Source organism: Syngnathus floridae, unplaced genomic scaffold, assembly GCF_059516105.1.
Source record: "Syngnathus floridae isolate MCC-2025c unplaced genomic scaffold, RoL_Sflo_1.0 HiC_scaffold_93, whole genome shotgun sequence".
Taxonomy (NCBI): Eukaryota; Metazoa; Chordata; class Actinopteri; order Syngnathiformes; family Syngnathidae; genus Syngnathus; species Syngnathus floridae.
In genome coordinates, this window is record NW_028284121.1 from 23,648 (window position 1) to 47,247 (window position 23,600).

Below are 23,600 nucleotides of genomic sequence, written 5' to 3' on the forward strand. Positions count from 1 at the left end.
GCGGAGTCAAGGCAGAGTACCTCCTCTTCCTGATGGGGGACAGTTTTAACTGCTGGAGTGCCGTTTAGTGCCTCGAACCTCCCAAAGAAGTTATTTAGACCATTTAGAAAGTCAGCATCAACTACACCCACCGGGGGGGGGGGAGGGTGAGTTGTAGTCTGTAATCGCCCGTATGCCTTGCCACATACTCCTGATGTTTTTGACGTCGTGGAAACGATCCTGAAATTTTCGACTGCGGTCTCGCTTCGCTATCCTGATGGCACGGTTCAAGTTGGCTCTCGCTGTCCTCAGTGTCTCCTTGTCGCCAGACTTGAAGGCAGAGTTCCGCGCTCGTAGCGTTTGACGTACCTCCTCAGTCATCCAGGGTCGTTGGTTGCCCCGGGTGATGATATTCTTAGTGGTGCTGACGTCCTCGGTGCATTTGTTGATGTAGGCTGACACAGTCATGGCACACGCATGTCTAATCTACATCGGGAAAACTGGGAGGGAGGGAGGGAGGCAGGCAGGGAGGCAGGCAGGGAGGCAGGCAGGGAGGCAGGCAGTGTCTGTCTGTTGAGGTTTTCACCTTGTTCTTCTCCTGCTGAAGTTCTAACTGGACGTCCATCAGTTTGGTTCTCAGCTCGTCATTGGCGGCCTGAAGGGCGTCCGTTCGCTCCGCCTTGGCCCGCCCTGCCGGAGCTCGTTTGGACATCTCTTACTCGAGTCTCGCCCGGTCGTCAGTCAGAGATCACAACATTTGTACCTGGAGAGCACAAACGCAGCGCTGTTTTCCACTGGCTTCGAACTCAACTTCAATCGGTACCGTAACTTACAACATCATAAACATAGAACTAGCTTGACTTATTCATTGAATAAATGCATTTGGTTCTTCAAAACTGCATCACGCAACATAGCGTGACCGAGACGGCCGTTATCCACCTGCGTGAAGTTATTTGGTGAAATGAATGAGATGTTTAAGACACCATCGTTCTGTCTCTATGTAGATGAAGGTAAATAATCGATTGCTGAAGGTCCAAAGGTGTTGTGATAAACAAATAAACATATTAGTGATTAGTGACATATTTGTGATAAACATATTAGGCAGGATAATCACATATGTTAACGTGACTGCCCACACTGTATTTATTTATGATTATTTGTTAAATCGAGTACTGTTAGACATGAAATAGGAAGTGTTTAACATAAATGGAAGACGAAAGGGGTACTCACCATTGTAGCTCCTGCTGGTCAATGATACGAGCCTCTTCTTGCAGTGGAAAACATACAGCCAACAAACACCGTGGAACCTAAAGGAATGAAATTAAACATTAACATTTAGCCTCAACCAACATTCACAGATACAACGCAACGCAAACTACACAAACGTAAATCTTTTTAAACACAATGAGTTGTACTTACCGTGTACGCTCTAGACGGTCCACTTGCAAGCGGAAAATAAAGATATTTCTGTTGATAATCGTCGTGTTTGTATCCGGTGTCTCGCTCAAGGCCATTGCGCCCACAGATTTGAATTTTGGCGAGAGTTCAGCCTATTGACGTCATTTCCGCGGTGTAATACCCGTATATCTGAAACGGCAAAGTTAAGAGTAGAGTTAAATAAAGTTTTTAGTCAACGCAATAATTTACAACCGTTGACCAGTCGAAATAATCGTCGAAATTTGGCGTCTGTGGCTGGAAGCAGACGCCGAGTTCGACATTCCTCCCAAACGCCACACTCCCTTGCTTTTCAGGGCTAAAAAAAAACAGTTGTAATTACCTTGTACGCTCTAGACGGTCAAGTTGCAAGCTGAAAACAAAAATATTTGCCTTGTTAGTCATCGTGTTACTAACAGCTGTGTCTTGTTTGCCAGAACTGCCGCTTTCCTACTTCCTGTTGCAAGCCACGCCCACGGATTATAATTTTGCCGTGAGTTCCGCCTATTGACGTCATGTCCGCGTCACATGACTGCGACGTAATATTATCTAAAACTGTTTGTGCGGTATTGTGTTGTTCTGTGCGGTATTGTGTTATTCTGTGCGGCGTCGTGTTGTTCTGTGCGGCATCGTGTTGTTCAGTGCGACGTCGTGTTGTTCAGTGCGGCATGGTGTTGTTCAGTGCGGCATGGTGTTGTTCAGTGCGGCATGGTGTTGTTCAGTGCGGCATAATGTTGTTCAGTGCGGCATAATGTTGTTCAGTGCGGCATGGTGTTGTTCAGTGCGGCATGGTGTTGTTCAGTGCGGCATGGTGTTGTTCAGTGCGGCATAATGTTGTTCAGTGCGCCATAATGTTGTTCAGTGCGGCATGGTGTTGTTCAGTGCGGGATGGTGTTGTTCAGTGCAGGATGGTGTTGTTCAGTGCGGCATGGTGTTGTTCAATGCGGCATGGTGTTGTTCAGTGCGGGATGGTGTTGTTCAGTGCGGCATGGTGTTGTTCAGTGCGGCATAATGTTGTTCAGTGCGGCATGGTGTTGTTCAGTGCGGCATGGTGTTGTTCAGTGCGGCATGGTGTTGTTCAGTGCGGAATGGTGTTGTTCAGTGCGGCATGGTGTTGTTCAGTCCGGGATGGTGTTGTTCAATGCGGGATCGTGTTGTTCAGTGCGGGGTGGTGTTGTTCAGTGCGGGATGGTGTTGTTCAGTGCGGCATGGTGTTGTTCAATGCGGCATGGTGTTGTTCAGTGCGGGATGGTGTTGTTCATTGCGGCATGGTGTTGTTCAGTGCGGCATGGTGTTGTTCAGTGCGGCATGGTGTTGTTCAGTGCGGCATGGTGTTGTTCAGTGCGGCATGGTGTTGTTCAGTGCGGAATGGTGTTGTTCAGTGCGGCATGGTGTTGTTCAGTCCGGGATGGTGTTGTTCAATGCGGGATCGTGTTGTTCAGTGCGGGGTGGTGTTGTTCAGTGCGGGATGGTGTTGTTCAGTGCGGCATGGTGTTGTTCAATGCGGCATGGTGTTGTTCAGTGCGGGATGGTGTTGTTCATTGCGGCATGGTGTTGTTCAGTGCGGCATGGTGTTGTTCAGTGCGGCATGGTGTTGTTCAGTGCGGCATGGTGTTGTTCAGTGCGGCATAATGTTGTTCAGTGCGGCATAGTGTTGTTCAGTGTGGAAAGGTGTTGTTCAGTGCAGGATGGTGTTGTTCAGTGCGGCATGGTGTTGTTCAATGCAGGATCATGTTGTTCAGTGCAGCATAATGTTGTTCAGTGCAGCATGGTGTTGTTCAGTGCGGCATGGTGTTGTTCAATGCGGCATGGTGTTGTTCACTGCGGGATGGTGTTGTTCAATGCGGGATCGTGTTGTTCAGTGCGGCATAATGTTGTTGTGCAGGATGGTGTTGTTCAGTGCGGCATGGTGTTGTTCAATGCAGGATCGTGTTGTTCAGTGCAGCATAATGTTGTTCAGTGCAGCATGGTGTTGTTCAGTGCGGCATGGTGTTGTTCAATGCGGCATGGTGTTGTTCACTGCGGGATGGTGTTGTTCAATGCGGGATCGTGTTGTTCAGTGCGGCATGGTGTTGTTCAGTGCGGCATGGTGTTGTTCAGTGCGGCATGGTGTTGTTCAGTGCGACATAATGTTGTTTAGTGCGGCATAATGTTGTTCAGTGCGGCATAATGTTGTTCAGTGCGGCATGGTGTTGTTCAGTGCGGCATGGTGTTGTTCAGTGCGGCATGGTGTTGTTCAGTGCAGGATGGTGTTGTTCAGTGCGGCATGGTGTTCAATGCGGCATGATGTTGTTCAGTGCGGAATGGTGTTGTTCAGTGCAGGATGGTGTTGTTCAGTGCGGCATGGTGTTGTTCAGTGCGGAATGGTGTTGTTCAGTGCGGCATGGTGTTGTTCAGTGCGGCATGGTGTTGTTCAGTGCAGGATGGTGTTGTTCAATGCGGGATCGTGTTGTTCAGTGCGGCATGGTGTTGTTCAGTGCGGCATGGTGTTGTTCAGTGCGGCATGGTGTTGTTCAGTGCGGCATGGTGTTGTTCAGTGCGGCATGGTGTTGTTCAGTGCGGCATGGTGTTGTTCAGTGCGGCATGGTGTTGTTCAGTGCGGCATAATGTTGTCCAGTGCGCCATAATGTTGTTCAGTGCGGCATGGTGTTGTTCAGTGCGGGATGGTGTTGTTCAGTGCGGGATGGTGTTGTTCAGTGCGGCATGGTGTTGTTCAATGCGGCATGGTGTTGTTCAGTGCGGGATGGTGTTGTTCAGTGCGGCATGGTGTTGTTCAGTGCGGCATAATGTTGTTCAGTGCGGCATGGTGTTGTTCAGTGCGGCATGGTGTTGTTCAGTGCGGCATGGTGTTGTTCAGTGCGGCATGGTGTTGTTCAGTGCGGAATGGTGTTGTTCAGTGCGGCATGGTGTTGTTCAGTGCGGGATGTTGTTGTTCAATGCGGGATCGTGTTGTTCAGTGCGGGGTGGTGTTGTTCAGTGCAGGATGGTGTTGTTCAGTGCAGGATGGTGTTGTTCAGTGCGGCATGGTGTTGTTCAATGCAGGATCGTGTTGTTCAGTGCAGCATAATGTTGTTCAGTGCAGCATGGTGTTGTTCAGTGCGGCATGGTGTTGTTCAATGCGGCATGGTGTTGTTCAGTGCGGGATGGTGTTGTTCAGTGCGGCATGGTGTTTTTCAGTGCGGCATAATGTTGTTCAGTGCGGCATGGTGTTGTTCAGTGCGGCATGGTGTTGTTCAGTGCAGGATGGTGTTGTTCAGTGCGGCATGGTGTTGTTCAATGCAGGATCGTGTTGTTCAGTGCAGCATAATGTTGTTCAGTGCAGCATGGTGTTGTTCAGTGCGGCATGGTGTTGTTCAATGCGGCATGGTGTTGTTCACTGCGGGATGGTGTTGTTCAATGCGGGATCGTGTTGTTCAGTGCGGCATAATGTTGTTCAGTGCAGCATGGTGTTGTTCAGTGCGGCATGGTGTTGTTCAGTGCGACATAATGTTGTTCAGTGCGGCATAATGTTGTTCAGTGCGGCATGGTGTTGTTCAGTGCGGCATGGTGTTGTTCAGTGCGGCATGGTGTTGTTCAGTGCAGGATGGTGTTGTTCAGTGCGGCATGGTGTTGTTTAATGCGGCATGGTGTTGTTCAGTGCGGGATGGTGTTGTTCAGTGCAGGATGGTGTCGTTCAGTGCGGCATGGTGTTGTTCAGTGCGGCATGGTGTTGTTCAGTGCGGCATGGTGTTGTTCAGTGCGGCATGGTGTTGTTCAGTGCAGGATGGTGTTGTTCAATGCGGGATCGTGTTGTTCAGTGCGGCATGGTGTTGTTCAGTGCGGCATGGTGTTGTTCAGTGCGGCATAATGTTGTTCAGTGCGGCATGGTGTTGTTCAGTGCGGCATGGTGTTGTTCAGTGCGGCATGGTGTTGTTCAGTGCGGCATGGTGTTGTTCAGTGCGGCATAATGTTGTCCAGTGCGCCATAATGTTGTTCAGTGCGGCATGGTGTTGTTTAGTGCGGGATGGTGTTGTTCAGTGCAGGATGGTGTTGTTCAGTGCGGCATGGTGTTGTTCAATGCGGCATGGTGTTGTTCAGTGCGGGATGGTGTTGTTCAGTGCGGCATGGTGTTGTTCAGTGCGGCATAATGTTGTTCAGTGCGGCATGGTGTTGTTCAGTGCGGCATGGTGTTGTTCAGTGCGGCATGGTGTTGTTCAGTGCGGCATGGTGTTGTTCAGTGCGGAATGGTGTTGTTCAGTGCGGCATGGTGTTGTTCAGTGCGGGATGGTGTTCAATGCGGGATCGTGTTGTTCAGTGCGGGGTGGTGTGGTGTTGTTCAGTGCGGCATGGTGTTGTTCAGTGCAGGATGGTGTTGTTCAATGCGGGATCGTGTTGTTCAGTGCGGCATGGTGTTGTTCAGTGCGGCATGGTGTTGTTCAGTGCGGCATAATGTTGTTCAGTGCGGCATGGTGTTGTTCAGTGCGGCATGGTGTTGTTCAGTGCGGCATGGTGTTGTTCAGTGCGGCATGGTGTTGTTCAGTGCGGCATAATGTTGTCCAGTGCGCCATAATGTTGTTCAGTGCGGCATGGTGTTGTTTAGTGCGGGATGGTGTTGTTCAGTGCAGGATGGTGTTGTTCAGTGCGGCATGGTGTTGTTCAATGCGGCATGGTGTTGTTCAGTGCGGGATGGTGTTGTTCAGTGCGGCATGGTGTTGTTCAGTGCGGCATAATGTTGTTCAGTGCGGCATGGTGTTGTTCAGTGCGGCATGGTGTTGTTCAGTGCGGCATGGTGTTGTTCAGTGCGGCATGGTGTTGTTCAGTGCGGAATGGTGTTGTTCAGTGCGGCATGGTGTTGTTCAGTGCGGGATGGTGTTCAATGCGGGATCGTGTTGTTCAGTGCGGGGTGGTGTTGTTCAGTGCAGGATGGTGTTGTTCAGTGCAGGATGGTGTTGTTCAGTGCGGCATGGTGTTGTTCAATGCAGGATCGTGTTGTTCAGTGCAGCATAATGTTGTTCAGTGCAGCATGGTGTTGTTCAGTGCGGCATGGTGTTGTTCAATGCGGCATGGTGTTGTTCAGTGCGGGATGGTGTTGTTCAGTGCGGCATGGTGTTTTTCAGTGCGGCATAATGTTGTTCAGTGCGGCATGGTGTTGTTCAGTGCGGCATGGTGTTGTTCAGTGCGACATAATGTTGTTCAGTGCGGCATAATGTTGTTCAGTGCGGCATGGTGTTGTTCAGTGCGGCATGGTGTTGTTCAGTGCGGCATGGTGTTGTTCAGTGCGGCATGGTGTTGTTCAGTGCAGGATGGTGTTGTTCAGTGCAGGATGGTGTTGTTCAGTGCAGGATGGTGTTGTTCAGTGCGGGATGGTGTTGTTCAGTGCGGGATGGTGTTGTTCAGTGCGGCATGGTGTTGTTCAGTGCGGCATGGTGTTGTTCAGTGCGGCATGGTGTTGTTCAGTGCGGCATGGTGTTGTTCAGTGCAGGATGGTGTTGTTCAATGCGGGATGGTGTTGTTCAGTGCGGGATGGTGTTGTTCAGTGCAGGATGGTGTTGTTCAGTGCGGCATGGTGTTGTTCAATGCGGCATGGTGTTGTTCAGTGCAGGATGGTGTTGTTCAGTGCGGCATGGTGTTGTTCAATGCGGCATGGTGTTGTTCAATGCGGCATGGTGTTGTTCAGTGCGGCATGGTGTTGTTCAGTGCGGCATGGTGTTGTTCAGTGCAGCGTAATGTTGTTCAGTGCGGCATGGTGTTGTTCAGTGCGGAATGGTGTTGTTCAGTGCGGCATGGTGTTGTTCAGTGCAGGATGGTGTTGTTCAGTGCAGCATGGTGTTGTTCAGTGCGGCATGGTGTTGTTCAGTGCGGCATAATGTTGTTCAGTGCGGCATGGTGTTGTTCAGTGCGGCATGGTGTTGTTCAGTGCGACATAATGTTGTTCAGTGCGGCATAATGTTGTTCAGTGCGGCATGGTGTTGTTCAGTGCGGCATGGTGTTGTTCAGTGCGGCATGGTGTTGTTCAGTGCGGCATGGTGTTGTTCATTTCGGCATAATGTTGTTCAGTGCGGCATAATGTTGTTTAGTGCGGCATGGTGTTGTTCAGTGCGGGATGGTGTTGTTCAGTGCGTTATAATGTTGTTCAGTGCGGCATGGTGTTGTTCAGTGCGGCATGGTGTTGTTCAGTGCGGCATGGTGTTGTTCAGTGCGGCATAATGTTGTTCAGTGCGGCATAATGTTGTTCAGTGCGGCATGGTGTTGTTCAGTGCGGGATGGTGTTGTTCAGTGCGGGATGGTGTTGTTCAGTGCGGCATGGTGTTCAATGCGGAATGGTGTTGTTCAGTGCAGGATGGTGTTGTTCAGTGCGGCATGGTGTTGTTCAGTGCGGCATAATGTTGTTCAGTGCGGCATGGTGTTGTTCAGTGCGGCATGGTGTTGTTCAGTGCGGCATAATGTTGTTCAGTGCGGCATAATGTTGTTCAGTGCGGCATGGTGTTGTTCAGTGCGGCATAATGTTCAGTGCGGCATAATGTTGTTCAGTGCGGCATGGTGTTGTTCAGTGCGGGATGGTGTTGTTCAGTGCAGGATGGTGTTGTTCAGTGCGGCATGGTGTTCAGTGCGGGATGGTGTCTTTCAGTGCGGCATGGTGTCGTTCAGTGCGGCATGGTGTCTTTCAGTGCGGCATGGTGTCGTTCAGTGAGGCATGGTGTTGTTCAGTGCGGCATGGTGTTGTTTAGTGCGGCATGGTGTTGTTCAGTGCGGGATGGTGTTGTTCAGTGTGGCATGGTGTTCAGTGCGGCATGGTGTTGTTCAGTGCGGTATCGTGTTCAGTGCGGTATCGTGTTTCTCAGTGCGGTATCGTGTTGTTCAGTGCAGTATCGTTGTGTTGTTCGTATTGTGTTTAACACTTAGCCTCTAACACTTAGCCTCTAACACTTAGCCTCTAGCATCTAGAAGGTAAATAAATAGGAAGGAAGGACTCACCGGTGACGTCTTCGCCCACGTCCAAGCGTTGTACTTTGTATTTTCATCCTTCTGACAGTGGAAAACATAGCCAACAAACACCGTGGAACCTAAACGAATGAAAGAAAACTATCATTTGGCCACAACCAACATTCACAGATACAACACAATGTGACGTGCGGGGTTGAGGTTAAAGGTTGAGTGAAGGGCCCTCGTTTTAAACTACTTTTTTGAAAAGGATTGGGAACAAGTAAGACGTCTTTAATTTATTTAATGGGAAGTAGTAAGAGCTATTGAATTTAATCTATGTATTATATTCTATTGTATTGTATTCTGTTGTATTCTTTTGGATTGTATTCACACTAACCCCACTAAAACTTCAGCCCACAAAAACTCGCCTCTGGCGCCTAGCCTCTGGCACTTAGCCTCTAACACTTAGCCTTTAACACTTAGCCTTTAACACTTAGCCTTTAACACTTAGCCTAGAAGGTGAATAAATAGGGTTAAAGGTTGAGTGACGGGACCTCGTTTTAAACTACTTTTTTGTAAAGGAGTGGGAACAAGTAAGACGTATTTAATTTATTTAATGGGAAGTAGTAAGACTTATTAAATTTATTTAATCTACTTTTCTTCCCAGGCAAAATTTGATGTGCTGCAATTCCAAATTTCCAAAGTGAATGAAGGAATGAAGTCCTTTAAATTATGATTTTGTATAAATACTAGGCATTAACACAAAATCGACGGCACAAAATGGGCAGACTTTACTTGTTTGAAAAGGACTGGTTACAAGACAGACTTTTTTAATTTATTTAATGGGAAGAAGACTTATTTAGTTTAATTGATCTATTTTTGTTCCCTGGCAAAATTCGATTTGCTGCAATTCCAAATTTCCAAAGTGAATGAAGGAAAGAAGTCGTTTAAATTATGATTTTGTTTAAATACTAGGCATAGACACAAAATCTACGGCACAAAATGGGCAGACTTTACTTGTTTGAAGAGGACTGGTTACAAGACAGACTTTTCTGATTTATTTAATGGGAAGAAGACTTATTTAGTTTATTTAATCTATTTTTGTTCCCTGGCAAAATTGGATTTGCTGAAATTGTATTTTGCCAAATCTTGCCTTGAGACCTGATAGGAAGTATTAAACGCTTAGTTAAATCAATACAAGTTGGTAATAAGAGCGAGTAATGTTGGTTGAACCGATGAATGAAGGTTGAAAGCAATTTAAATTATGACTTTGTATAAATACTAGATATTAACAGAACATCTACTGCGCGAAATGGGCAGAGTTTACTTGTTTGAGAAGGAGTGGCTTATTCAAAACTAAGATTTATTTAATCTGTTTGTTCCCAGGCAAAATTGGATGTGATGCAATTCCAAATTTCACCACATGATGGTGCCCAATTTTGACTTCATAGGACATATTAAACACTTAGCTTGTTATTATGTTCAAGGTAATCAGATTTGTTTATTATTCTAATGGCCTCTTCAAAACTATTCTGGATTACTACTTTGGATCTATTCTACATTACTTGGCAACAACATACTCTGTAACAGATTAGGCAGTATAATCATATCTGTTAACTTGAGAGTGCCCACACTCAATCTACTTATCGTGATGTGTTAAATCAATTACTGTTAGACATTATTTGTCTGATAATCTACCAAATCTTTGAATTGAAGAATTTGTGATTTAATTAATAGCTTGTTGTTATGTTAAGGGTAATCAGACTTGTATATAATTCTAATGGCCTTCTTTTGAAAACTATTCTGAATTACAACTTTGGATCTTATATTACTTTGCAACAATCTACTCCGTGACAGATTAGGCAGTATAATCACATATGTTAACTTCAGTGCCCACACTGTATTTATTTATGGTTATTTGTTAAATCAAGTACTGTTAGACATGAAATAGGAAGTGTTTAACATAAATGTTATGGCTACTCACCATTGTAGCTCGCTCCTGGTCAATGATACGAGCCTCTTCTTGCAGTGGAAAACTTGCAGCCAACAAACACCGTGGAACCTAAAGGAATGAAATTAAACATTAACATTTCGCCTCGACCAATTTTCACACGTACAACGCAACGCGGCTACACTTCTGCTATTACAAACGTAAATCTCCTTAAACACAATGAGTGTTACTTACCGTGTACGCTCTAGACGGTCCAGTTGCAAGCAGAAAATAAAGATATTTCTGTTGATAATCGTCGCTGCTCAGTGGCTCACGGCCATCGCGCCAACAGATTTGAATTTTGGCGGAGGTTCGGGCAATTACGTCATATCCACGGCACATGACTGCGACGTAATACCCGCTTATCTGAAACGGCAGTTAAAAGTAGAGTTACATCAAGTTTTCTTGGAACCTAAACGAATGAAAGAAAACTATCATTTGGCCACAACCAACATTCACAGATACAACACAACGTGCGGGGTTGGGGTTAAAGATTGAGTGAAGGGCCCTCGTTTTAAACTACTGTTTTGAAAAGGAGTGGGAACAAGTAAGACGTATTTAATTTATTTAATGGGAAGTAGTAAGACTTATTAAATTTATTTAATCTACTTTTCTTCCCAGGCAAAATTTGATGTGTTGCAATTCCAAATTTCCAAAGTGAATGAAGGAATGAAGTCCTTTAAATTATGATTTTGTATAAATACTAGGCATTAACACAAAATCGACGACACAAAATGGGCAGACTTTACTTGTTTGAAAAGGACTGGTTACAAGACAGACTTTTTTAATTTATTTAATGGGAAGAAGACTTATTTAGTTTAATTGATCTATTTTTGTTCCCTGCCAAAATTCGATTTGCTGCAATTCCAAATTTCCAAAGTGAATGAAGGAAAGAAGTCGTTTAAATTATGATTTTGTTTAAATACTAGGCATAGACACAAAATCTACGGCACAAAATGGGCAGACTTTACTTGTTTGAAGAGGACTGGTTACAAGACAGACTTTTCTGATTTATTTAATGGGAAGAGGACTTATTTAGTTTATTTAATCTATTTTTGTTCCCTGGCAAAATTGGATTTGCTGAAATTGTATTTTGCCAAATCTCGATTTGAGACCTGATAGGAAGTATTAAACGCTTAGTTAAATCAATACAAGTTGGTAATAAGAGCGAGTAATGTTGGTTGAACCGATGAATGAAGGTTGAAAGCAATTTAAATTATGACTTTGTATAAATACTAGATATTAACAGAACATCTACTGCGCAAAATGGGCAGAGTTTACTTGTTTGAGAAGGAGTGGCTTATTCAAAACTAAGATTTATGTAATCTGTTTGTTCCCAGGCAAAATTGGATGTGATGCAATTCCAAATTTCACCACATGATGGTGCCCAATTTTGACTTCATAGGACATATTAAACACTTAGCTTGTTATTATGTTCAAGGTAATCAGATTTGTTTATCATTCTAATGGCCTCTTCAAAACTATTCTGGATTACTACTTTGGATCTATTCTACATTACTTGGCAACAACATACTCTGTAACAGATTAGGCAGTATAATCACATATGTTAACTTGAGAGTGCCCACACTCAATCTACTTATCGTGATGTGTTAAATCAATTACTGTTAGACATTATTTGTCTGATAATCTACCAAATCTTTGAATTGAAGAATTTGTGATTTAATTAATAGCTTGTTCAGGGTAATCAGACTTGTATATAATTCTAATGGCCTTCTTTTGAAAACTATTCTGAATTACAACTTTGGATCTTATATTACTTTGCAACAATCTACTCCGTGACAGATTAGGCAGTATAATCACATATGTTAACTTCAGTGCCCACACTGTATTTATTTATGGTTATTTGTTAAATCAAGTACTGTTAGACATGAAATAGGAAGTGTTTAACATAAATGTTATGGCTACTCACCATTGTAGCTCGCTCCTGGTCAATGATACGAGCCTCTTCTTGCAGTGGAAAACTTGCAGCCAACAAACACCGTGGAACCTAAAGGAATGAAATTAAACATTAACATTTCGCCTCGACCAATTTTCACACGTACAACGCAACGCGGCTACACTTCTGCTATTACAAACGTAAATCTCCTTAAACACAATGAGTGTTACTTACCGTGTACGCTCTAGACGGTCCAGTTGCAAGCAGAAAATAAAGATATTTCTGTTGATAATCGTCGCTGCTCAGTGGCTCACGGCCATCGCGCCAACAGATTTGAATTTTGGCGGAGGTTCGGGCAATTACGTCATATCCGCGGCATTTGACTGCGACGTAATACCCGCTTATCTGAAACGGCAGTTAAAAGTAGAGTTACATCAAGTTTTCTTGGAACCTAAACGAATGAAAGAAAACTATCATTTGGCCACAACCAACATTCACAGATACAACACAACGTGCGGGGTTGAGGTTAAAGATTGAGTGAAGGGCCCTCGTTTTAAACTACTGTTTTGAAAAGGAGTGGGAACAAGTAAGACGTATTTAATTTATTTAATGGGAAGTAGTAAGACTTATTAAATTTATTTAATCTACTTTTCTTCCCAGGCAAAATTTGATGTGCTGCAATTCCAAATTTCCAAAGTGAATGAAGGAATGAAGTCCTTTAAATTATGATTTTGTATAAATACTAGGCATTAACACAAAATCGACGGCACAAAATGGGCAGACTTTACTTGTTTGAAAAGGACTGGTTACAAGACAGACTTTTTTAATTTATTTAATGGGAAGAAGACTTATTTAGTTTAATTGATCTATTTTTGTTCCCTGCCAAAATTCGATTTGCTGCAATTCCAAATTTCCAAAGTGAATGAAGGAAAGAAGTCGTTTAAATTATGATTTTGTTTAAATACTAGGCATAGACACAAAATCTACGGCACAAAATGGGCAGACTTTACTTGTTTGAAGAGGACTGGTTACAAGACAGACTTTTCTGATTTATTTAATGGGAAGAGGACTTATTTAGTTTATTTAATCTATTTTTGTTCCCTGGCAAAATTGGATTTGCTGAAATTGTATTTTGCCAAATCTCGATTTGAGACCTGATAGGAAGTATTAAACGCTTAGTTAAATCAATACAAGTTGGTAATAAGAGCGAGTAATGTTGGTTGAACCGATGAATGAAGGTTGAAAGCAATTTAAATTATGACTTTGTATAAATACTAGATATTAACAGAACATCTACTGCGCAAAATGGGCAGAGTTTACTTGTTTGAGAAGGAGTGGCTTATTCAAAACTAAGATTTATGTAATCTGTTTGTTCCCAGGCAAAATTGGATGTGATGCAATTCCAAATTTCACCACATGATGGTGCCCAATTTTGACTTCATAGGACATATTAAACACTTAGCTTGTTATTATGTTCAAGGTAATCAGATTTGTTTATCATTCTAATGGCCTCTTCAAAACTATTCTGGATTACTACTTTGGATCTATTCTACATTACTTGGCAACAACATACTCTGTAACAGATTAGGCAGTATAATCACATATGTTAACTTGAGAGTGCCCACACTCAATCTACTTATCGTGATGTGTTAAATCAATTACTGTTAGACATTATTTGTCTGATAATCTACCAAATCTTTGAATTGAAGAATTTGTGATTTAATTAATAGCTTGTTCAGGGTAATCAGACTTGTATATAATTCTAATGGCCTTCTTTTGAAAACTATTCTGAATTACAACTTTGGATCTTATATTACTTTGCAACAATCTACTCCGTGACAGATTAGGCAGTATAATCACATATGTTAACTTCAGTGCCCACACTGTATTTATTTATGGTTATTTGTTAAATCAAGTACTGTTAGACATGAAATAGGAAGTGTTTAACATAAATGTTATGGCTACTCACCATTGTAGCTCGCTCCTGGTCAATGATATGAGCCTCTTCTTGCAGTGGAAAACTTGCAGCCAACAAACACCGTGGAACCTAAAGGAATGAAATTAAACATTAACATTTCGCCCGGACCAACATTCACACGTACAACGCAACGCGGCTACACTTCTGCTATTACAAACGTAAATCTCCTTAAACACAACGAGTGTTACTTACCGTGTACGCTCTAGGCAAAATTGGATGTGATGCAATTCCAAATCTATCTGAAACGGCAGTTAAAAGTAGAGTTACATCAAGTTTTCTTTTTTAATCAACACAATCATTTACAACCGTTGACCAGAAAGAATCGTCGAAATTCGACGTCCCCCACAAACGCCACGCTCACTCGCTTTTCAGGGCAACAAAAGTACTTCTTTTTAAAAACGATGAGTTGTACTTACCGTGTACGCTCTGGACGGTCCAGTTGCAAGCAGAAAATAAAAATATTTCTCTTGTTAGTCGTATGTTACCATCCGCTGTGTCTTTGTCAACATCGCCGCCATTTTCCTACTTCCTGCTGCGAGCCACGCCCACGGATTTAAATTTGGGCGGAAGCTCTTTCCATTGGCGTCGTTTTCGCGTATAGCAAATCCGATTGGTTGGGAAGGGGGCACGGTTATGCAGCCGAGGAGTCCTGTGATCGGTGGGATGTAAAGTAGGCGTCGACGTCACGTCCGCGTCACGTGACCACGACGTGGCAGACGTCAAATAGCAACCGCTGTTTTGTTTAGTAGACTTACAGTTGTTATGCATTGACATAATGGCGCACACACCAAATAGATTTAAATAAATTAAATAATTCTTCTGCCCACTCTCTTTTAAACAAGTTAACTCTCCCCGCGGATTTGAATTCCGGCGAAAGTTACGCCCATCGACGTCACGTATGTCACGTGACCACGACGTGGCAGATGTCATATAGCAACCGCTGTTTTGTTTAGTAGATTTACAGTTGTTATGCATTGGCATAATGGTGTGCACTCAAAATAGATTTAAATAAATTAAATATTTCTTCTGCCTACTCCCTTTTAAACAAGTTAACTCTGCCCACGTCCATTGACGTCTTGTCTGCGTCACGTGACCACGACGTAGCGACGTCATATAGTAACCGCTGTTTTGACCAGTAGACTTAGTTATTATGCGTTGACATAATGGCGCACTGGTTAGCATGGCCACCTCTTAAGCATGATGATGCGGGTTCGACGCCTGATCAATGTTAGCATGGAGTGAGCTGAAGTGCATGGCGCTGAAGATTTGAATCTTTGAAATGCGCTGAGGTCTGACATATCAGGCAGAATGGTTTGCCATCACGTTCAACAAAAAATAGAAACTTTCCCACTCTGATTAAAACGTCCTGTGTTCATCTACGTATTTTCGTTTTGCTGTGCATCTTTTCCCTGCCATTTCGAGAGCCCAATTGACACTCATAGTTTAAAGAAATGTGTTTGCCCATCCTACTTTGTGGAATTTCACCACATGCGCTTTTGACCAAAATACCAAATTGAACTCAAGTGAAGCCAACACGCACAACCCCCCCCCCCCCCACACACACACACACACACACACACAAATGTTGATATGAACATAAAAGAGCCGCATGCGGTTCGGGAGTTGCGGCTTGGCCAAACCTGTACTATACAACTTTATTTGTATAAAATTTTCACAACAGCTGTCACACAAACAAAGCGGGAAAAACCGAAGACGTGCGTGTTCCGCCCACGCTGGATTTATTTGCACCTTTGAAAAGACACCGTATTGCCGCAGATGTGGCAAAGAGTACTTTTGGGCATCTGAGACGGAAGGATGTCCAAAGCATCACGTCACCTGCTCTGGTAGGCATGGTGGTGGGACGTTGAGGTCAACCGCTTTGGGGTTGGCTGACTCTTTGATCGCAGGATGCCACACACTTGAAGACAGAAGCAGAAAAGCAGAGCTAAATGCAAAATGTACTCACCGGTGACTCCAATTTTTTTCCCCCCTGAAGAAACAGCTGGACGGGTGGCCCCGGCTGGCCAGTGGGACTCTTGTTATTCTGACCCTTTTTAGTGCGCGTTTGGGGCAACAACCGTTTTTTGTGGCGCTCTCTTCTGGTTCAAAAGTGCCCTGCATGTGAATTTGCTTTTCCTGCCTTCTGATTGGATGAGCGCCGGTGTGACGCGGTGCCTCTGTCACCGTGGCGGGGGGTATACGTTGGCATCGGAGCGTCTGCCAACGTCTGAGACCGGCTGGCAGTGTATCGGAGGTGTCGAGTGCGGTGCCGCTGGAGCTCACTCACCAGCTGGTGTTAGGGCCACAGAATGAAGGCCAAGGAGAAGAATAGAAAGAGAAACAGAAACTTCTCCTCCAATTGTTTGATTTGTCTCTTCTGAGCTTCGATGAATTCTTTCAGCTCTTTGTTCCTCTAGGACGGACAAATGGAAAGTGGCATTCAAAAGCCAGTAAGCGTGCAAGTAAGTGCCGGGCTGGCTTTGGGCCCTTACCTGTTGCGCGCTGTGCAGCAGATCCATTCTCTCTTGGAGGATGCAAGCGTCGCGCTCCCTCAACTCGCACATCAGGGCTCGCTTCCATTGGTCCACGGCGCTCCTAAGCTCTTCTCTCTGATCCGCCGTCAGCACGTCATTCACGCCAGCGTGGCTGGCTTTTTCGCCGTCCGTGGCGGGGCAGTCCCGCTGCGGTAGCGCCTCGTACAACATGGCCTCCAGCTCCAGGATCCTCTGGGCCGCAATCCTCGTCCATCAGTGGTCCGGCGGGAGATTTGAGGGCGGCTTACCTTATGAGCCTGGTCCATGGAACACTTCCTGAAGTCCAACTCTTCATCCAGGTAGCCCTTCTGCTTGCAGAACATATCCTAGCACAGCTCAAGGTCAGAATTGTTGGGGCACATTGCCGGAGTTCCCCTTGGCTGATGTCGCGTGTCTGTCTACCTTCTCACTTTCAATGTCCAACATCTTCTGTTGAAGTGCTGACTTGGTCACTTTGATGTATTCTAACCACTGAGGAAAGGCTGCTGTCACATAAACAGAATGCGAGAGCGTGCGTGGACGTGCGCGTTACCTTCTCGGCTAGGGTGAGAAGGGTCCTGGCGTGAATCACGACCACCTGCTCCTCGTTGGTGAGATTCTGCAAGAGCCCAAAGGCACAGCGTCAACAAGCTTCTTTCAGCGCAAAGCCTTCCAAAAGTCACATTTGAGCCGCCGAGTCTCGTGGAGTGCGAACATAAGGAGTTCGACATACACTTACGGCGTTATAGCCCAGGATGTCCAGCTTCTTCATCAGATCACTGATGACGATGTCCGGGGGAAAGGCGCAAGGAGCAATGTAAGGTGTTCTGGGACCTCGGGTTAAGGTTAGGGTTGCGAGGGACGCCTTACGTACGCTCACGCCCTCGGCCTCGCAGTAGATCTGCAAAGGGCTGAGGCCGTCTGGGAAACGGACTTGCAGAAACTTCAAGACGGGGGAGCGCCACTCCCTCTCCTGAAAGGCAGAGGCATGCATCCGTCCGTCCGTCCGTCCGTCCGTCCGTCACATCTCTGGCCTCAACACGCTTGTGCGAGTCTTCCCACCTCCAGCTCCAGGATGCGGAACTCAAGCAGTTCGTTTTGGTCTCGGATATCCTGGATGTGCTCTTTCAGACGCGCTTCTTCCGCCTCCATCCGCCTGACCTGAAAAGACAGTCAGACCTCATCTGCGGGGCTTCCCGACAGGTGTGACGCCAAGCGACTCTGCCCAGCGCCTTTCTTTCCGTCACCTTTTCGGCCAACTGCTGATTGCTCTGACGCAGCAGCTGCTTCTCCTCCACCCACTTGACATTCTAGAAGAGACAAACGCGTGGACAGCTTTGGAATGTTGTGTCATTTTCATCCACAAATTCTTTGGTTGACTGGAAAATGACATTTGCTTTTCTCCGCATTTTCCCAGCCACGTTCGGGGGGGGGGGGGGGGGGGGGTTGGTCCAGTAATGCCAGACGGATGAGTGACTGAAGAATGTAGCTATTTTGTCTGAGAAAAAGGTGTGCTCATTGATGAGCTTACCTGTCCTTGTTGCTTCAGCGCTGACTCCAGATCTGCTACTCTGCTTTGATAGTGACCCATTTCTACCATCAGCTTTTCTCTGGTCTGAAAGGAGGAGGAGGGAGGCTCCTCCTCCTCCTTTCAGACCAGAGAACACCCGAGGCTGGGTGAGAACGGGGAGGCTGCGACCCGGCCGGGGGTTGCGGGAAGGGGCGCCACCTTGATCTCCTTCTCGGCGTCGTAGTCCCCTTTCGCTGGTCTGGGCTAGCAGAGCGTAGGCTCGTTGCAGCGCTTGATATTCTTGCGTCAGCTGGCGGTAGCGAAGCTCCGCCTCTTCATGCACACACCAATGCAACACAGCACTAGTACCAGAATCAGTCAGACCGGCGACAAAGCACCCGCGACGCAAAGACGAGTCCGATTCCAGGCTGAAGAGGAATGTTTGGTGCCAATACGCTGGCAGAAATGGCGGGCTACCTCTTCGGGTTCCGTGTCGGGGGTTCTGTCGGAGTGAAAAGACAAGGACGATCCGTCCGAGTCCACCAACACGTCTTCGTCGTAGCCGTAAAATGTTTCGATGACCTGCGGGCGCGGAAGCAAACATCTCTCTGAACAAACTGAAGCGACACCTCACGATGAATCGACGAGAGGAACGATAGCGAGAAAAAGGCCATTTCATCTTGCGCAACACCAAGCAGCCGCAAACAAACAGACTCACCTTGCAGGACCTCACGCTTTGTTCCTCCTCAGAGATTCTCGACGTCGGTATCGTAGCAGCAAATCTCTCTCCTGTCGACACAAATAATCCGCCTTTGAGATTCTTTGGATGCAAAGGGAACGAACGGCTCCGGCGCAGAAACAAACGCGACTCACAATGACATTTCTGACATGAGCTCCTGTCTCCAGAGCCTGAAAAACACGTCACCGGCGATGATTGGAGGGACGCTCGTCTTTTCCAAAAGTGACAACTACAGGGTGTGTCAGGGTTTTCCAGATTATCTTTATCGTATCATTGTGTTGCTTTGACTTTGACTGCGACCTGTAATAAATAATATTATTTATCCCTTATTTATCCCTATCGCTTATCCCTTCCTACACAAAGTCGTAAAACACCCCTTGCTATGTTTTGACTAGAGGTCAAGGGCTTCCTCTATTCAATCCACTCTTACACCCACCCTGTTTCTCTTAATTAAAATGCTCGTGCAGGAGCCGAGAGTCAGACTTCATTCGTACAACGGATGGACTCTCCACCTGCAGGTGTCCAAAAGAACTTACTTGTCTCCCGTGTGGTTCTTGCAAAATAAGTTGGAGCGAGCGCAACTCTAACAGGGTGCATTTTGCCACTAGCTGCCTACGGACAATGACGTCGCGCTCGCGGCTCATGGTTGACGGGCTGAGCAGCCGGGCAAGTCCGTCGTTTTCAGCGCACAGCGAGTGGCAAAGGCGCTGACAAAACGGGAGCTTTGAGCTGCTGAAAACGGCAAAACAAGTCTAAAGCGTGTTCAAACGCGTGCGCACAATGTTCCTGCTTGAAAGGTCGGAATTTAAGGGGCCAATTTTTTGGATGGCGGCCGCCGGCCAAGCTTTGGACGGAAAAGGTTTCCTGGCGACAGCGAGCGAGCGCGGCGCTGCCGTACGTGCACCGAGTCGCCTGCCTGAAGACCTTGGACAAGTCGTCGATGATGTGCCGCTGCTCCACAACTTGAAGGAACTCCATTTCACCGTCCTGCTGGCCGCAACCGCGGTCCAGGTCATTGAGCGAACTAGGCCTTCTCTGTGGAACACAAATGCAGTGGACTCTGTTGGCACGCCGCCGTTGTCCGCGTCGACTTACCAAGCTTGCCATCTCCTCGTTCTCCTGGGTGACAAAGCGCACTTTGTTTTCAAGGCGACACAGCACCAGCGAGAGTTCTTCATTCTTCCTGCTCAGGCGTTTGTTTTTGTACAGGAGTGGCAGAAACTGGCTTTCTGTTTCTCTCAGTCGCTTTAGCTGCAAGCATGAAGTGCGGGATGTGAAAGACGCACAACACGCGGGCCAGAACGTATCCATTCCTTTTGCATCGGTTTGAACGGAATCGTGGCTTTGGCTCCCAATAAAAGACATCTACCAGGCAACCGACTCGCCGCGCCGCTCAACTAATAAGCAAGCGCAATGGGTGCCTCGCTGGATGGCGCGCATCAAACGTAGCGCAAACCTTCAAGCGTGCCGTCAATAAATTACCAGTTCATTGCGCTCTTCAGAAAGCAGGGCGTTTCGATCCTCCAGTTTCCTGATGACTGCGCTGAGCTCAGCGATTTTCAGATGAAACCGTCGCGTGTCCCGATCCTCCTGAGACTGAAAACGCCCCGCAACACACACACACAAGCACTCGTTCAAAGTTCAAAACTGTTTTTGTGCTACCTTCCTCCAGCAACGAACTAAGTCATGCGTACTGCAAGTGTGTGATGAGGTGGCTTACGCAATGAAGAGGATTGCTAGTAGCGGCGTTGACCCCACTTCCAGGGTAGTTTAGGCCCGCCCTTTGGGAATCCCTCAGGGCAGCGATCTGCTGCTCGGCAGCCTGAGTCTGCAGCTGAAGGCGGTGGACGTGGCCGGCCCCAGGGCTTCATCCAAAACACTAACCGCTCTGTCTTTCAGCTTGATCTCATCCGTCTGGATGTACAAACGGGGAGCGCTCAGGCAGGCGGGCAAACTCATTTGCCAGAATTGTGACAAAAACAAAGAGAGCAACCGGCCAATTTTTTTCTGGAATCGACTAGAACACCTTTGCTGTGACAAAAGCGAAGCGAGCAACCGGACATTTTCTTCTTGTGAAATAGAATAGAATAGAATGCCTTAGGTGTCATTGCACTGCAGGTATACAACGAAATTGGGAACATAGCCACGCACCGCGCATCTGATCAGTCCTACCAGTCGGCGGATCTCCCTCTCGCAGTCTCTCTTGGTTCGGCTCAGCTCCTCCCGATGCTGGTGATGAGCCGATCGGAGCTCGGCCGCTCGGGACTGCCAGGCCTGCTGGGCCGCTGCCAGGGCTTCTTCCGCGCTCCTGGTGGAGGCGACACCGCTCGGTCTCCCGACACCGCCGCGTCTCCTCCACCTCCGCCAGCAAAGCGCCCCCCCTCCTCACCTGAGCAGACATTGCGCCACACCGGGCCGTTGAGACCGCAACGGAGCGCCGCGACGCTTACTGGGGACAAGCTACACAATACGGTAGCGGCCGCATCGAAGCCCGACGTGGCGTGCGGCTAGTCAGACACGGATAGAGCGGATCACCTTGTCCATGGAGCCGTCCCTCAGGCTGAGGACCAAGGCATTCAGTCGCTGGATCTCTCCATCTTTGATTTTGATCACTCTCATCAGCTCCATTTCATGCTGCCGCAGTAATGTCTCCCTGGTAATGGCTAACTCTTTCTGCTTCTCCTCATGGAGTTTGCTTTTGAGTTCCGTCATGGCGGCGGTGGCACGGTGGTGCTCCGCCCGCAGGTCCTGACTTCTCTCTCTCTCCAGACAGCTGACCTGACATGACTTAGACTTAGACAAACTTTATTGTCATCTTGTCTGCACATGGTGCATACAAAACGAAATTCCGTTGCATACGTCTTACAACAAAGTAGTGATATTGCAGTTGAATAGAAGTAACATATCCTATGAAAATATATATATATACATATATACTATATATATATATATATATATATATATTAAAAATAAGTATAAAGTGCAGCAGTGATAATTATGCAATAGTGCAAGTAGGCAAAACAGTATTCAAGAGTGTGCAGAGGAATGCTAAACCATGTATTAAACTTCTATTTAAAGGGTTTATACAAGTTCAGTAAAGTTGGTAGTGCGAGATAGTGCAAGATAGAGGTCCGTAGTGTCATAAAGTACAGTTCTGTGAATGTGTGATGCAGAGTTCAGTTTAGAGCTCAACAGTTCTAGTGTTCAACAGTCTGATGACAGCAGGGAAAAAGCTGTTGCAGAACCTGGTGGACCTGCAGCGGATGCTGCAAACCTCTTCCCAGAGGGCAGCAGGGAGAACAGTCCATGGTGGGGGTGTGATGGGTCATTGATGATGTTACGGGCACGGGACATGCAGCGCTGAGATGAAATGTCCTGAATGGAGGGAAGAGGAGCCCCTATGATCCTCTCTGCTGTCCTCACCACTCTCCTCACGTTCTTCCAATCGGAGGCGGTGCAGCCTCCACACCACACAGAGAGACAGCTTGTCAGAATGCTCTCTATGGTGCTCCTGTAGAACGTCCTCATGATGGGTGGGGGCAGGTGGGCTCTCCTCATCCTCCGCAGGAAGTACAAGCGCTTCTGTGCCCTCTTGACCAGTGCCGTAGTGTTCATAGTCCAGGTGAGGTCTTCTGTGATGTGGACCCCCAGGAATTTGGTGGTGCTGACCACCTCCACAGCTGAGCTGTTGATGATCAGTGGAGCGTGGTGAGGCTGTTTTTTCCTGAAGTCGACGATGATCTCCTTCATCTTCTCCTCATTCAGGATCAGGCTGTTTTCTCTGCACCAGCCCACCAGCTGCTCCACCTCCTCTCTGTAGTCCAGGTCGTTGTTGTCTCTGATGAGCCCCACCACCGTTGTGTCGTCTGCTGACTTCACGATGTGATTGGTGGTGAACCTGAGGACGCAGTCGTGTGTCATCAGGGTGCACAGCAGGGGGCTCAGGACGCAGCCCTGAAGGGAGCCTGTGCTGAGGGTGATGACATCAGAGGTGTTCTGTCCGACCCGGACTGACTGAGGTCTGTTGGTGAGGAAGTCTAGCAGCCAGTTGCGAAGGGGGGTGTTGAAGCCCAGGTGTTCCAATTTTCCTACCAGATGCTGTGGGATGATGGTGTTAAACGCTGAGCTGAAGTCCAGGAACAGCCTCCGCACATGGGTGTTCTTCTCCTCCAGGTGAGCCAGGCTCAGGTGAAGAACGGAGGAGATGGCGTCCTGAGTGGAGCGGTTTTGCCGGTCGGCAAACTGGAACGGGTCAAATAATAGGGGGAGTCTGGAAACGATGTGACCTTTAAGCAGCCTTTCGAAGCACTTCATCATAACCGGAGTCAGTGCAACAGGCCGGTAATCATTAAATGAGGTGATTTGAGGTTTCTTCGGCACCGGAATGATGGAGGCAGTCTTAAAGCACGCCGGCACTGTGGCTTGGCCCAGCGAGGTGTTAAAAATGTCTGTGATGACCCCAGCCAGATGACTTGCACATTCCCTGAACACACGCCCAGGAATGTTGTCGGGGCCAGGGGCCTTACAGGGGTTGACTCTCCTCAGGGTCTTCAACACATCGGCGGAGTCAAGGCAGAGTACCTCCTCTTCCTGATGGGGGACAGTTTTAACTGCTGGAGTGCCGTTTAGTGCCTCGAACCTCCCAAAGAAGTTATTT

General features: G+C 46.9%; 1 protein-coding gene and 1 long non-coding RNA gene across 2 annotated transcripts; both read right to left on the bottom strand.

Moving 5' to 3' along the window:
- Positions 1 to 1,432: 1,432 nt before the first annotated feature.
- LOC148377759 (uncharacterized) lies at positions 1,433 to 14,245 on the bottom strand. Its single transcript, XM_088368140.1, has 8 exons — positions 14,173 to 14,245; positions 12,438 to 12,608; positions 12,237 to 12,314; positions 10,502 to 10,672; positions 10,301 to 10,378; positions 8,368 to 8,456; positions 1,757 to 1,786; positions 1,433 to 1,566 (listed from the first exon to the last, which is right to left on the bottom strand). Exons 1-8 carry the CDS (start codon positions 14,173 to 14,175, stop codon positions 1,539 to 1,541), a joined length of 648 nt encoding a protein of 215 aa, XP_088224266.1. The 5' UTR covers positions 14,176 to 14,245; the 3' UTR covers positions 1,433 to 1,538.
- Positions 14,246 to 18,393: 4,148 nt separating this feature from the next.
- Positions 18,394 to 19,310, bottom strand: LOC148377760 (uncharacterized). Its single transcript, XR_015856458.1, has 4 exons — positions 19,078 to 19,310; positions 18,923 to 18,993; positions 18,682 to 18,786; positions 18,394 to 18,537 (listed from the first exon to the last, which is right to left on the bottom strand). It is a non-coding gene; the product is annotated as an uncharacterized LOC148377760 (long non-coding RNA).
- Between the last annotated feature and the right edge of the window lie 4,290 nt (positions 19,311 to 23,600).

Bases quoted from the DNA above. Each gene is read 5' to 3' on its own strand.
- LOC148377759 (XM_088368140.1), bottom strand. The intron at 12,315-12,437 runs GTAAGTAACACT...TCATTCCTTTAG, and splicing joins GACCGTCTAGAGCGTACACG to GTTCCACGGTGTTTGTTGGC. The intron at 10,673-12,236 runs GTGAGTAGCCAT...CTGCCGTTTCAG, and splicing joins ACCAGGAGCGAGCTACAATG to ATAAGCGGGTATTACGTCGC.